Raw genomic sequence first — 16664 nt, 5'->3', positions numbered from 1 at the left:
GCTTAGTATTAGAAATATGATTTCTTCTAATATCTTCAAAATGTTTTCATTATAAATATAGACATAATATTAAAAACAATAAATAAGAAATTATTCAAGCTTATATGAACTTATATTTTTTTTTATAAGTAAACGACAATGTTATTAATAACGAATAGGCAAAATCCAAGTACACAAGATGATATACAAGATATAAAGCCTATCTAGTCACAATATTAGAAACTAGAAAGCCATGAAAAGTCAGGCTATTAAAATCTAAAACTATGGCCCATAGAAATAAAGTATGAAAAAAATGAGTGTGAAGTTTCTTTAGTGACTGCTCCTTGTTTTCGAAAGTATGCTCATTCCGCTCTCGCCATAAGCACCACATAATGCAGGACGAAATCATCTTCCATACGACTTTGATTTGTGGGACTCCTCTCGGAAGCGTCTAGTTAGCCAATAGATCAATCACCGTTGCTAACATTACAAAATATAAGTCAACTTGGCTAAACACTTTCAACCACAAGGCTCTAGCTATCTCACAATATAACAAGAGGTGTTCTATTGTCTCAACGGATCTCTTACACATGCAACACCAATTGAGGATAACTACCAGTCGCTTCCGCAGCTTATCAATAGTTAGAATCTTCTCCAATGCTGCTGTCCAAGTAAAGAAAACTGCTTTAGGAGGTGTTTTATTTCTCCATGAAAACTGATTATGTGCTATATGTGAAAGGGACTTGTAGAAAGGTCGGACCGAAAAAGTGCCCTTACCCGCAGGAGTCCACCACAACCTATCAGCTTGCTGACTGTTCAACTTCGCAGAATATAATAGGCTGAAAAAAGCCTCAAAGTTGTCTACTTCCCAATCTTGCACCGCTCTACTAAAAGTGACATTCCACTGCATTTGGTCTCTTAAATGAAGCACGAGGTCCACTACTGAAGCATCTTGATTACAAGCCACACAGAAAATATCTGGAAAGGAATCCTTAAGGGCCTCATTCCCGCACCATATGTCCCTCCAAAACTTGATTTGAGACAACACTACTCTAGCACGACTATAAAATTCTCCTAATCCACGCTGAATAAACTTTCAAACCCCCACACCATTAGCCCCATGTGGCTCTTTAGTACACCATCCGCCTCACAAACGCCTATATTTGCGATCAACTACATGCTTCCATAAGGCGTATGATTTCATGTTATACCTCCATAACCATTTCCTAAGTAAAGTCCGATTAAAAGTTCTCAGATTTTTTTACACCTAAACCTCCTGACGAGATTGGTCTACACACCTTGTCCCATCTCACTAGGTGAAATTTGGTTTCATCTCCCATCCCCCTTTATAAGAAATTCTGATACAATTTTTCAATCTGAGCTGCCACACTAGCAGGTATGGGAAACAAAGACAAAGAATATGTAGGTAAGTTAGAGAGAGTGCACTTAATGAGAGTCAAACACCCACCCTTCGACAAATACAATCTCTTACACCGAGCCAATTTCCTTCCTATCTTCTCAATAACAGGATCTCAAATAGATGAGGCCCTTGAGGCCGCTCCCAGAGGCAATCCCAAATAAGACATGGGAAAAGAGGCTACCTTGCACCCAAGTATACTAGCTAGTTGCAGAGTATTGCTGACGTTCTCCACTAGCACTATTTCTAACTTGTCAAAATTCACTTTCAAGTCTAACACTACTTCGCAGCATAGGAGGAGAGCCTTCAATGACTTCAGTTGATTACGGTCTGCTTCACAGAATAAGAGTGTGTCATTTGTAAAATGTAAATGAGACAAAGTAATAATGCCCCTATTGGGGTCACCAATCGAGAATCTAGCCATAAAACCATGAGCAACCATCGCCGATATCATCTTACTAAGGGCCTCTATACTGATGACAAAGAGAAATGAGGATAGTGGATCACCTTGCCTCAAATTGTGAGAACTACTAAAGAAACCTGTGGGGCAACCATTGATCAAAACTGAGAACTTTGCCATTGAGATGCACCAACTAATCCACGATCGCCATGTAACCCCAAACCTGCATCTCCCCAGCAAGTATAAGAGGAAATCCCAGTTTACATGGTCGTAGACGTTCTCCATATCTACTTTACAAATAACCCCTGTGGAATCCGACTTTAATCTACTATCCAAGCCTTCATTTGCTATAAGGATTGAATTCATGAATCTGACAACCCCGAACAAAAGCATTTTGTGGCTTTGAGATGATTTGACCCAAGACCTCCCCTAACTTGTTTGCAAGCACCTTAGAGATGATTTTGTACACCCTACTCACAAGACTAATAAGTCGAAAGTCCTTAAACTATGAGGCTCCAATCTTCTTTGGGATCAGCGCAATGAAAGTGGCATTAAGTCTTTTCTCAAACTTCCCAACCGAGAATATTTCCTGAAACAAATTCATGATGTCCTCTTTCACTACCTCCCAACAACTTTAGAAGAAGCCCATCGAGAAGCCATCTGGACTGGGAGCTTTATCTTTAGCCATGTGTCTCACTACATCAAAAACTTTCACATCTTCAAAAGGCCACTCCAACCAAGGCGCTGACTGAGGCTCAATAGTATCAAAGTCGAGGCCATTAAGCTTAGGCCTCCAACCCTCTCGTTCTGAAAGTAATTGTTCATAGAAGTCCACCACATGCTCCTGAATCCCAAGGGCCTCTTTGCATTCCATACCATTGATATTTAGCATTTTAATGGTATTAGTTCTTTTGTGGGAATTAGTAACTCTATGGAAGAACTTTATGCTCCGATCCCCCTTCTTTTAACCACAATACTCTCGACTTCTGTCGCCATGAGATCTACTCCAAAGATAAAATTCTATCCAATTCTAAACTTAACTCTACCTTCCGTTGTAGCTCCTCAGGTGAGAGGACCCTATCCTCAAGTATCTTCTCAAACTGTTGCAACTCCTCCATTGTGGATTTCTTTCGCTCCCCTTAATCACCAAAGGATTGAGCATTCTAGATCTTAAGATCATACTTCAAGGCTTTTGAGAGGTTTGTACACCCTAAAATTTTACAAATAATTTTTCATTACTATTTTTGAGAAGTAATAAAATCATAAAAAGATTACATAAAAGTAAATTTACAATATAACATAGTTTCATATGATACATTAGATATACTTTATAATAAAATTATTTATAATGTAACGTATCATATTAAATTACGTTAATTTATATATTTATTTTTATAACAAAAGCATTTCTCTTTGTATTATTATAAGATGTAATTTATATATTCTAAAATTCGCGGATTTAAATCCTTGAACGGTTGTTGACAACAGCTGAACACGACCAGATGTTACCGACGTCAATACATGGAAAACTTTTTTCCCGAGGAAAAGTAAAGAAAATTGAAGATATATCTACCTAAATTTTTCCACATAGTGCCATTGCATTTGCATATTTTCAAGCCACGCCAAAATTGTGAGGAGCTAAACAGGAGCGGCAATACCATGTGGATAGAGATCTTCTGTTGTTGTGTGTTCATTTACACATTGTTCAGGTGTTTATTATACGATGACGATATCTTGGAGATGGAAACCTCTGATTCTAGTGCTCTTTTCGTAGTCGCAAATCGGTATTTACTGTTTTTTTTTTAAAGAAATATTATTTTTTCTCGATCATTTAATCTGTTTGGTTGCTGTGAAAGTGCGAGACAAACAAGAGACAGTAGATATGTGATTTTTTTTAGTTCTTCCTCATCGTTTACGAACTCATTGAACTGAAGCATCTTATTTCTTCACAAGCAAGCAATTTGCCTTTTTTTTTTTTTTTTATTATTATTATTGATCTTTTGTTCAAACTAACTGGCTGAATCGGCAGAAAATATGAGATTCAATATTTTCTGTTTATTTTCTTCTCTGTCCTTCCTGTTTTTTCTAGTGATCCAGACAGAGAGTATGCTCCTGTAATTTAAGTTTTGTTTTTGAAAACATTGTCCAGGTTTGAAAAGCTTTATGGTGGAAAGGTGTATGTGGGGCTTCGAATACCAGACGCCGACACCGGTTCACGACAGAATGTCGACATGGTTCTTGTTACCGAAGGGCAAGATTTTTCGCTTTCTGAACTTTAAAATTTGCTGAATTTTTCATCTTATGTTTGGCTGAGGAGAAAATGTTGTAAAAAACCCTGGATATATAGAGGAGTGAAACAAAAGAGAGATTATTAGGCATCTATTTTCTCTGTTTGCTTCCATTTCTTTCTTTTTGTATTTAATCTTTTAATTATTTCAGGGAGGCAGTGGTGATATCTGTTAAGAATTTATCTGGATTTGTATCCTTGAATGCGGATGGCAGCTGGAATTGTGAAAGCAGCAATATGCAAAAAACAGAGCGTCTTCCTGATCCTGTAAGTCACTATTTGAATTCTATTTTCTTGGTGGATGACTTCACAATCTTCTTGCAGATATAGGACGCTAGAGCTTGTTGTTGTAACTCTTTTAGGGATAATGATTAGGAACTGACTTGTTTGGGATTGCCGGTGATCCTTTCTCTTTAGTGGATGCATCTAATATCTATTAACTAACGCCCCATTTTCATTTAATTCCTTGAATTCCGTGGATATCTTCATTGTTTGATATTTAGGAGAAATGGTGTAATTCTTTTTGATTATTAATAAGTAATTAGTGGTCCAAATGATATATTGCTTTCGGTAGACTCTGTCAATCACTTTAGTTATGGTAGAGCTAAAGAAGCTTATTTCTAGCTTGAAATAAGTAGTGTAGATGCATACATTGAAATAGTGATGTCACCATTTTTTTTTATGTAGTAGATATTTGATCGAGGGACCTTTTGAGTTCATATTACAGGCTGACCGAAGATGGAATATATCGGAGATGAAAATGGAATTAATAAGTTTGGGGAGACGTCTCTTCTGGAAAAAGGAAAGTAATATGTCAAAAGTGAAACCAAACCACTGAAAACTGAAGAGATGAAATACAAAACCTGACAGATGGCTCAAATTCCTTTAATATATGGACTTTAGTCTGGAAAGAGAACCATGTTGAAGCTGTGAAAAGGCTAATTATAAACAAGAGGTTTACTCTTAAGAATTTCAAACACTGAAGGGCTATGATTAGCAAAATAATGAAGCTAAGAGAAAGAAATTGAAGACAAAGAAATGTCTTACAAAAGTATGGACAAGATGGAACCCTAAACCCATTTCCCAAAGCCATGTTTAAAAACAATATTATTGATTCCTAGGCGTCCCCAAGTTCACCGTGTGATTAAAACAATATCACATAGGGCATACATTCCCCTTCCATAATATTTGAGTACTATTGAACATGGACTAATGGAGACAAATGGAAAAATGCATTAAAGCTGCACAAATACATTTCGCAATCAACAAGGAAAAAATATGACCCACAGCCCATAAATATGGTCCATATTCTACAACTACAAATTGGTAAAGTTCCCTTGACTTACAAACTTGAATAGAAGCTAAGTTATTAATACTTGAGAATCTACCAAGATACTCCTCTCTAAGACCAAACACTCAAGCATAAGTCCTATGATATCTGAAAAAACCTTTTAGTTTTAGTAGTTCCATGACTATGAGAATAGGGTTTTTTCCCTTTTCTTTTTTGTCTTCTTTGTATTTTTTAATGTTGCTGATAATGAGAATGTTCTTACAATCAGTTCTTCAACTTTTTACATGTCAGGTGATGGAGACTAAAAAACAAGCTTCAATTCTTGAATCATATCTTGAACAGAGAGGAGTTGCTTTACCAGATGGATATTTTTCTTGCAAAGTTGTACTGCCTAATCCGAAGCTTTGGTATGCATTGAAGCTTCCCTGATGATGCGGCTATTAAAAAGTGATTACAATTTATATAATTGTATTTGTAATATGCTTGTATGTTCTTATTGTCAGTGTCCTGGAGTTGGTGCTTTTCTATTTGAAGAATTCTACTAATCAGCCACTATTCACTCCCACACCCCACACCTATAGCTTTTTCATAGGGTGTGGGGGTGTTTTTCATAGGGTGTGAGGTGTGGGGTGGTGAATAGTGGCTGATGAGAAGAATTTTTCTTTATATTTTGGCTGCAATATGTGGTTTGTGCTTTATTGTGCTATAAGATTGATTGGCCTAGGAAATTGTGAGAAAATATGCTTTTCTGTTGGTACTATGCAATCAATTCCATTTTTTGAGCTTTTCTGAGAGGATTTTCTGAGGCTTTGACTTTTGGGTGAGGTTCAGAAGATGAACATTTGCATTTTCATGATCTTCTTGTTGTTTTCTTCTAAAGGCTTAGTAGATTTGCAAGCTTTTGCTGTTTGCAAAATCATAGCAGAATTCCCAGATGAAGTTTTGTATATGTTTGAAGCTGATTGAAGGGCTTGCAAATGAAGCTCAAATAAGTTAGAATTTAATTCACCTGTTATGACCCATATTTGTTGTGATGTTCTGAAAAGTAAGTAGTTGCTTAATTCGCTGTATAGTGACTCCATGATTTTCTGCTAATACCAGTTTCTTACATCATAACTTTTTATTAGCTACTTTATTTTTACTTGTAGTATCATCCCTTCAAGAGATTTTCCCTCCGAGGTCATCACCTACGACCAGTGGGTACAACAGAAACGAGAATCTAAAAATATGTTTTCTGGTTGGTTGAAAGGTGCCTTTCGCAGTGGTAAGAAAGAGATGCAAGAATCTATACATCAGAAGCTTAATTTCATCCTTAGCACAGCTCCAATGTGGGATAGGTGTGTTGCTATCTATACCTCATAGATTTGTTGTAATGTTAAATCTGGGTGGTTAATGTTAGAACCATGCTTGAGGCATCTTAATTTCAAGTATGCAGGAGCCGTGTTTGTTTTTGATGCATAACAATGGTTTTTTAATTGCTTAAAATTCATGTGATGGTGATTGGTAAAATTGAAAATCAAGATATGTACCCATTACTATGTAAACAAGAAACAGCACTCAACCCAACTATGTATCCATTTTAAGTGCAAGTGTTTTGGTTAAAAGAAGTATTGAAATTTTGAGTTGACAGAAGTTAGTTTATTACCATACCACTTGGCCCGTTTGGATAGTTAGATAAGATAAGATGAGATGAGAAATTTATGAATAGTAGTGAGACGGTTTGTGTTAAGATTTTTATTGGGTTTTGGGAAAAGAGAGAAAAAATTGAATAAAAATATTATCAAGTTAAAATATTGTTAGAATAATCTTTTAATATTATTTTTGTTTTGAAATTTGAAAAACTTAAATTATTTTTTGTGTTTATATGGATGTTTGGAAATTTGAATGATTAGTAATTGATTAGATGAAAAAGTATGAAAGAGAAATTGAAAAGTGTTTGTGTTTGAGTAGTGTTTGGATATTGAGATGATATAAGATGAGATGAGAGAGATAAGACCAGCTGCTTATTCAAATGGGGCCTTAGTTTGCAGATAATTGTTTTGGTGGTTATCGTTTATGTATCATATTGCTGTTCATTGCAAATTTTCATTTCTTTATTTTTGTTATTATAATAATTTCTTTATTGGTCATAATAGTTCCAAAGCTATTCATCCTTGTTTTTGAGTTTCTTAAGCATGTTTCATCAATGAACAGTGTAGTGGACATAGTATGTTTTTTAATTTTTGGTGCGACAGCTGAGGGTAACATCCCAACCCAAACAGTCAATGCCCAGCTATGGTTGAATAAAAAAGTTAAACAGGTAGATGGACTCCGGCAAACACGTTACTTGGGATTGAGATGCTTTTCATCCCATCACATCGGACCCTAGTTGCTTCCCCAGACAGAATGAAATCGTCAAAATACTTGGGTCTTGTTTCCTCCACTCTCAACCAATTTATAGATGGTTGTCAAATGGTTTTTCTTATACTTCTGCAGGTTGGAGCTTAAAGGCAACAAATATGTCCTAGGGGAATTTCTGGAATTCAAGGGGAAGCAGGAAGACGTCCAGGCTTTGAAAAATATTAAAAGATCAAAATTCAGTCGCCTGATCATCCAAAACACAAGCATGCTTGGATTTGGTAATTTCCTAATCATCTGTTGCTAAATTTACTTATTTTCTGTACAGTTATGCTGTAGTATTGAAATCACATATTTTTTAGGAACCCTAATTTTATACATGATGATTAAAATTAGGGTTTGGAATTCAGAGATATTGAAGTCTTAAATTTAATTGTTTGACCAATTTTGCATGCTCTTTAGCCCTAAATCACATCAATAGTTAATATATGTTACTGTGTTAAAAAAGAAAAATACAAACTAGCTGTATTAGACAATATCGAGAACTGAAGCTTCTAAATATGCTAGTTCAATGGTTTTTTTTTTATAAGTAATATGCTAGTTCAATGTTGACATCTTTTGTTCAGAAAAAAGAATGTGAGAGAATTCCAGAAATTGCGCATTTAATTCAATGATCCATTATATTAATTACATTAAATTACATTAATGTAATTAATCTGAATAATTATATTCTCTATAATCTGAATAATTATATTCTCTATATTCTATATTAATAATTATCATCTCATTTCATTCAAAGGGGCTTCCATAGGTTTAAAAATGCTCGGTGATATGTGGAAGAAAATGTTGTGTCAAAACACTGTTAAATTTTATGAGTAGCTAAAGAATGTTGCAGCTACTCAAGGCATTATAGGGACCAAGATGCAATTAATAATATAACATTTCTAGTAGGAGGACAGATGATTCATCTAAGCAGTGCATGACTGCATTTTTTCATGAGAACTTTGGAAGAATGCAGATTTATTTATTTATGAGCTTTGTTTGTTTCCATGAGCTTTGGAAGAACGTAGATGTATTGTTCTTCTGGGAGGATAGAATTTTTTACCAAACTCTGTAAACTGACCACATATGATAGTAAAAAATAAGTGCTGTTGTGGCGTAGAAGTACAAGGCAGTTATGTGATCAGAATATCTAAATGGATATCATTGTGCAATTGTAAGTGCATGCTTTATATTATTAGCATCTATGACCTTTAAAAATTTAATGAAATTAGCATTGGATGTTTTCTAGCTCTACCTATCACTTTACTGTGAGACTACAGCCTGATTGTAATTAAATTATTGGTACTGTGGCGATTATATGGCTTGGAAATGGTGTGGGTATGGTATCACAGTAACAAAATAGCCTGGAAGATGGCTGTGATGCTTGGGTTTGTGGGTTGCTTGATAGATTAGCCTGTGGCACTGTATTGTGTTCAAAATTGGCCTGCAAGAGAGCAGATGCTAATTGGCCATCCAAACATCTCCATTTTTATGAACCCAAAAGGGAGAAAAATGAAAGTTGTAGTAGGAAAGTGACACTCGCCTTGTATAAGTACCTCTTAGATGCTTGCTTAATTTTATTGTGTATATGTTCTTCAACCTTCATACGAATTAAAGTTACTATTTTCCAATTTCAGCCCCCTCAAAGCTCCAAGTTTTGTACTCACCTCGGGATTATAGGGGTGAAGGGACTTCAGATTCCGAGTTGAAGGAAGTTACTGTAAGATCGAGTACTGAGGTTCTCTTTCAGCCTGAGAATTCAACAAAAGTCCGAAAATTCAAGCTCTCTTCCATCGTCTCCTTGTCGCTGACTGCGTAAAGCCTCTGCTGATTAATGCAGGTCGGGCAAGTCGACTTTAATATGCTACCCTTGAATTTCTATCTTCTTGTGACTTCTTTAGTTATGGTTTATGCTATATAAGTATATGGTGTTGTATATATTGCAGTGAAGATGGAATTTAAGGTGCAATATTAGTCATTCGAGATAGAAATTTTGAAGAAGGGGTTAGGAATTAGGATATTATACGAATCTTAACAAATAATGAAATTAGTAGTAATGAATATCAAAATGTACTATTCGGTTTACTTGAATAATTTTGGATATATTGTTTGGTACCTTTATTTTTCTGCAAATGTAAGGGTTTGGTTTACTTGGATAATTGATCTGTATATATTTCTATCTTTATTTCTAATACATATTGATAAATCCATTTAATAATTACTCAATAATGTTAAAGTGGTATCATTTGTGTAAGTTAAACTCATCAAAGTTAAATTAAGAAATCTTATATTTGTCAAGTTAACATGATTTTCTTTACGACTTTTATTTTTAATCGGTAATCAAGGTATTTTATTCATAAAAATAGGCAAAGGCTAATTACACAGAGAATATACATGAGAAATACTTAACAAGATTTTATAACCGATAGTAAAAAGTCATAGACATTTAGTCTGTTACAAACAATGGCTCCCCACGCACGTGAGAACAATGTTTTAAAGAAAAAGATTTTTTTTTTTTTTTTAAAGAAGATGATGGTACCCTAAGTTTATTGATTGTCCTCACTTGTGGCGGAGGAAAATTGTGGTTACAAACTGGACACCTAGGGATAATAGAAAAATCTAAACATAGGCATCAAAAAATAAAGAACATTAAAATCACAGTACAACATAATCCAAAATAAACCAAAAGAAAAAACCAACAAAGCAACCAAAGAGACAAACGACCCGCAAAAACAAGGTTAGCCCACGCAAGAAAAAGAAACAAAACAGAACCAAGCACAAAACCACTAGGAATAGAAGAAAGAAAGCAATAAAAGCAATAAAAATTAGCAGCAACGTAACGAAGGAAGACCCAATTTGTCCAAGCAGATTAAACCTCTCAGCAGCCTCAACCCTTCCCCAATCACTTGTTGCTCCATGCGATGACCAAGCGCACCACACTTTGCAAGCCAATCAGCAGCTTTATTACCCTCTTTGAAGACATGGCAAACAGAACAGACCATCGAATCCAAAAGACCAATAATCTCCTCCAAAAAATCTTCAAGATACCAAACCCCACATCTCCGTTGCTTCCACCATGAAACCACCACTTGCAAGTCTAGTTCAGCTTCCACGTAACCAACCCTCAGAGCTTTGCAAGCTTTAAGGCCATACAGCAGAGCTAATAACTCAGCCTCTTTTATTTGAACCAACGCTAAGAGGAGAGGCAAAATCATGAATTAAATTACCGTGATCATCTATGATAATACCACCTGCCCCAGACGGCCTATGATTCCTAAAGCTACTACCATCAGTATTTAACTTGAAACGACCTTGAGAGGGTTTGCGCCAGGCCACCAAACTCGAGCATCGCCTTGGTGGAACTAGAGGCGGGATAAGCAAGGATTGTAAAATATGAGAATCATGCCTAGAGCATTTTGAAACTTTGTGATTGTCCTGGCAGATTGAGCGAATCCAATGAACAATCGTTGCCAAACCAAACTAAAAGGCTTAAGATGACCTTCCATGCGAGCTACACATCTGCCCAAAGATGCTAAGAAAGAAATGAAGGAGGCCCACAATAATACCAACCTAAGAAGAGGAAGATGCACGACGAAACCAAAGGGACGCCGTCTCTTTCCAATTGCCACGAAGCGGTAACCCAAAGAGAGCGCCACAATAGCGCCACACTCGAACAACAAAATCTCCTTTAAACAAAACATGATTTTGATCCTCATAATTACCCACATCACAGCAATCATACTTAGAAACAATCGACACACCTGCATGATGGAGACGATCATCCACACTGAAAGCATTATGCCAAGCCTTCCATATAGAAACCGAAACCTTCAAAGGGAGCAATTTATGCCACATCCAAGAACGCCAAATCATAGTAGAGCTCCTAATATGGATACAACCCCACGTTGATTTTGTAGAAAAACAACCACTATCTTGCTTCATCCATACCAATACATCCGATCCTCCCTTGCAAATTGCTAAAGATTCCAGGATATCATTCACACATTCCTGCCCCACTTATCTAACCAAAACATCCACATCCCATGAGTTTGAAAGTTGACAATCCTTAACTTTAAGTAAAGGACTACCTACCACCGGAAGATTAGAAAACAAAGGACCCCGATTACGCCACTTATCATACCAAAAGAAGAGGTTGTCTTCCCTGAGTCGCCACTTAGAATTTTCGAGAACCAAAGGAATACACTTAACAATCATTTTCTAAAATCTCGTGCCTTTTTTCGCATCAATAAGAAGCCAAGGATTAGAACCCACATATTTATATTTGAAAAACCGAGTCCATAACGAATTACCTTGGATTAAATTCCAAACGAACCTCATATGCAAAGCCTTCTACATATCATCTAGGTGATGCAAACACAAGCCACCTTCTTCCACTAGAATACACATGTTCTTCCAAGCTACCCATCTTTTCTTACCTCTCTCATTAGCCTTTCCCCAAAAGAAAGTGCTCATTAAACGATATAACTCTTTGATAAGAGATTGAGGGACCTATAAAACATCAAATAAATGTAGAGCCATGCCTCATCTTCCAAAGAAAGAAGCTTCATGCCTCATGAGAATAAGATGACCTCCTGAAGAAAGAAGCTTAATCTTCCAACCATTGATTTTATTATGGACTTTTATAACCATCTCCTCCAAGTGAACTTGCTTGAGACTTCTCGAAATAATAGGTACCCTTAGATATTTGAAAGGAAAAGAACCTTCCGAATACCCAGTCATACGCTTAACAGCTCTCTTACGACCCGAAGAAATTTTTTAAGAAAAAAAAAACAGCAATCTTTTCTCTATTAATACTCTAGCCAGACCAAGTCTCATAGTTATGAAAGATGGATAAGAGTTCCTGAATAGTTCTTGTGCTACCATTAGTGAAGATCACCACATCATCAGCATAAGATGCGAAATTTGAATCGTACCTCAAGCTTGAGAAAATTGACCAAATCTTTTTTCCACAACACTATTCTTAAGAAGTCTGCAAAGGACTTCTTGTAGAATAATGAACAAGTAGGGAGAAAGAGGCTCTCCCTGGCGCAAACCATGACTTCCCTGAAAAAAATCCTTAGAGGTTCCATTCATCATAACAGAATACCATGGAGATGAGATACAAGCCCGAATTAATTCACAAACCTGAGGAGAAAATCTGAATGTTCGAAGGACCTCCAACAAGAAAGACTAATCAACCCGATCATACGCTTTTGCCATGTCCACTTTGAGAATAATATTTCCACCATGAGAATTTTTGTTAATAGAATGAACCATTTCCTGTGTAAGGGAAATATTTTCAAAAATGCTACGTCTCAGAATGAAAGCACCTTGCTCAAGAGAGAGCATACTAGGGAGAAGACCCGTCAATCGATTAACAAGAATTTTAGAACAAATTTATAGAACACCAAATAGAGGCTAATCGGTCTAAACTTATCAAACCCAGTGGGCACTTCAACCTTCAAAATTAAGACAATGAAAGAGCCCGAGTAGAAACGTGGCAACTACTTAGAGAGGAAGAAATCTAAAATAGCTTCAAAGATGTCTACTTCAACAATCTCCCAACAGCTTTTAAAAAAACCTGCTCTAAAACCATTGGGACCCAGAGAACTATTAGAAGGAATAGATGACAGAGTCGCAAAGATTTCTTCCATAGACGAAGTACAATCAATACGTCCATCATCTTCATCTGAAATAACAGGCGAGATAAGATAAGAAAGATCTGGCAATGCACAAAGAGAGTCAGCTTGAAGAAAACCAGAGAAATACTCTATCGCTCCCTGATGGATGGCTTCTGGCGACTTAAACACGACCCCATCCGCAGCTCTCATGCCAGATATGCCCTTTTGCCTCTTATTTGCCAAACAAGCATGAAAAAATTTCGAGTTCCTGTCACCTTCTACCTTCCATTTTAACTTTTCCAATTGAGCCAAACGAATATCCTCCTTACGTCTCCGTGAAGACAATTCCTAAGAGGTCCAGATTAGCTCCCTATCGTCGTCTACACTCCATTCATGTTGGAGCCGGCTTTCAAGCCTTTCCACCTGGTCCTCAAGATGGGCAATATGAGAGGTAGTCCGACCAAAAAGACTTTTAGCTTCTCCATTGTCTTCTCGCGGTTTTTGAAACTTCTATCATTTCGTTTACGCCATATACACCAACACATGCAAATAGAGACCATTTTCCAGATTGATGCGACTTGTGAATTACCTCGGAGATCTCTCCAGTTAGCTAGAAAATTCACAAATCTAAAAGGCATGACCCATAATATGCCAAGTCCTATAGAAAAATAATTCCGCAAAGTCCTCGTCACCTCGCAGTGTAGAAACAGATGGTCTACTGATTCACCATCTTTCTTACACATGCAACACTAGTCCAACACCATTATCTGACATTTCCTTAAGTTATCTATGATAAGATCTTGCCCAATGCTGTTGTCCAAACGAAAAATGCAACTTTGGAAGGAGCTTTAGTTAGCCAAATGTTTTTCCATGGAAATGTGTGCGTGCCTGGGCTCGTTAAAACTTTGTGGAGTGATCTGACAAAGAATTTACCTTTGGTGGAAGGGCTCCAAATCATCCTATCCATGGTAACCTCGATCGTACGTACGAAACACAGTGCTACATAGAACTCTGTGATCACCTCCAACTCCCAGTCTTGAGCTACCCAACGAAATCAACATTCCATTAAGGGGAGCCATTTGAAAAAATCAAGTGGTCTGCTATCGTTGCATCCTTCACTCGTGCAAGCCCAAATATGGCAGGGAAAGTTTCTTGGAGACTTCGTTCACCACACCAGTTGTCATACAAATATCAGACACAAGAGCTGTCACCTACTACAATATGTGTATGTCTCCAAAAGAACTCCCAACCCTTCATAATGTATTTCCATAGACCTACCCCATATGGGCAACATACCTTATTCGAACACCAACCACCTCATGCCTCCCCAACCTGTCCATCTATAATAATCTTTTACAAGGCCTCATTTTCGTGTTGATACCGCAACAACCATTTACCTAATAGAGCTTGGTTGAACTTCATCAAGTTATGAATCTCCAGTTCACCCCCACAAATTGGAGTACAAACCATTGACCAATTAACCAAATGAAACTTGACCTCGTCTCCCACACCACTCCACAAAAAGTCATGTTGTAACTTCTCAATACGGTTGACAACCTTTGCTAGTAGCAGGAGCAAGGACAAAAAATAGGTGGGATAAATTGGAAATAGTAGTTTTAATCAAGGTGAGCCTATGTAACGACCCGGTCCAATAATTCCAAGGTTGGCCTAAATTATATTTAATGAGTTATATTGGATTAGCCCACAAACTATAAATCATTGATATTGATTATGAGTTTTAATTAGACTCAATAACTAGGTTAAATCTCATTTATTATTTATTGAACGAGTGTACTCCTTTTAGAATTTAAAAACAAGCCATTATAAATTTATTTCAATTTAAAATCATCACTTATTGAAATCCCCTATGCAGTCTCGATCACTGTCAATCCTATATTGAATGAACTACTAGATCATATTTTTTTAATTCAAACTCTCTTCTTGAATGATCGCGACCGAGTCCAACTCAAACTCATCGACACACTTTCCCAAATCTCTCTATAAATATATTCCCTTCCGTGTGTTACTGCGAAAAATCATAAACCTCCGTAAGTGCAGCGGTTGACCCCATGATAACCAGTTTAGCACCGGGTGTGTCCCACGTTCACCACGCCGATAGCCAACTACCTCATTCCTCTCACATCATCCCTCAAGTTTTCTCTCTCATCTCTCACATTTGTTTTCTCTCAAACTCTCGATTAATCTGTTTCCCTCTCTAACTAGTGCCAAACCCATGAAAGAAAATTAGTCGCATCCCAAAAATATTGGATTAGCATTATGAGGTAAGTAGTTTGATCATAAATTAGGATTAGCATGTGTTAGCTAGTTATATATATTATTATTAAAGCTAGTGTTTTGGAAGCCAATGTTTATGTACCACGCATGTCATGATATTTGCAAGTACGCCATTCATAATGTTTCATTTTGCATATTATAGTTATGTATGTATTATGCCTCTCATGCATCTCACGTTGCATAAGACACATAAGTTTTCATAAAATCAAATGAAAGATAAGCTTAGAATAGTTAATCAGATAATTATTCAGATGCATGGTACCAATACAATTTATGGGTGAATATGCAAGCCATGTATCTAAGCGTGGTCTATCATAATATGTTAGAATTCTATTAGAGGTTCCCCTTGTGGCCACATGATGTGAGACTGGTGCATAACCTTACATGCTTAAGTATGTGGGCCAGTATGATAAGTAAGACAAGTCATATAAACCAAAATAAGTCATGTATGTCATAAACATACGTATGAATGATCATGATTTTAATTCTCAGTATGAAATATTTTGTAAAAACCCTTATGTTAAGTATGTTTACGTTATGATGGGTTTCTTATTGAGTATTCGACTTATTTTAGTTCTTTTATATTTTTAAACCACCCCTGGTCAGGATATTACGAAGGTAGACCTGTAGGACGAGACTTGGTCTAAGGAAGCATTACAGAGGCTTAGATCATGTACAGAGATTTTAAGTTATGATTTTTCACGAGAAAGTTTTTATAAATATTTCTGTACACTCTCATTTATGATTTCAGTATTTCAATACAAAATGACTTTATTTATTATAAAGAATATTTGTATCTGGCGCTTCTTTACAAAAATTAAATCTTTAAGTCAATGTTTGTAGTAGCACTTCGGCTCCCGTGATTTTCTAAAAATGACGTCTTTCTTAACTGTGGGTAACGTGGTGTTACAACCTACCACCTTTAGACAAATAAGACATCTTCCAAGATGTGAGTTTGCATTCTACTTTCTCAATCATTGTGTTCCAAATCTGTT

General features: G+C 36.4%; 2 protein-coding genes across 2 annotated transcripts; one reads left to right on the top strand and one right to left on the bottom strand.

Annotated features, from left to right (window-relative positions):
* Window positions 1-1511: 1511 nt before the first annotated feature.
* On the bottom strand, window positions 1512-2081 carry LOC109004362. The gene has a single exon (XM_018982898.2). The coding sequence runs from the start codon at window positions 2079-2081 to the stop codon at window positions 1512-1514; it is 570 nt and encodes a 189-aa protein (XP_018838443.2).
* Window positions 2082-3297: 1216 nt separating this feature from the next.
* LOC109004583 lies at window positions 3298-9883 on the top strand. Its single transcript, XM_018983175.2, has 7 exons — window positions 3298-3580; window positions 3946-4047; window positions 4236-4350; window positions 5666-5781; window positions 6523-6711; window positions 7850-7992; window positions 9391-9883. The coding sequence occupies exons 1-7, from the start codon at window positions 3456-3458 to the stop codon at window positions 9570-9572; spliced, it is 972 nt and encodes a 323-aa protein (XP_018838720.1). The 5' UTR covers window positions 3298-3455; the 3' UTR covers window positions 9573-9883.
* The last annotated feature ends 6781 nt before the right edge of the window (window positions 9884-16664 follow it).

This window comes from Juglans regia, chromosome 16 (assembly GCF_001411555.2).
Source record: "Juglans regia cultivar Chandler chromosome 16, Walnut 2.0, whole genome shotgun sequence".
Taxonomy (NCBI): Eukaryota; Viridiplantae; Streptophyta; class Magnoliopsida; order Fagales; family Juglandaceae; genus Juglans; species Juglans regia.
This window is presented reverse-complemented; position numbering and strand designations above follow the sequence as displayed.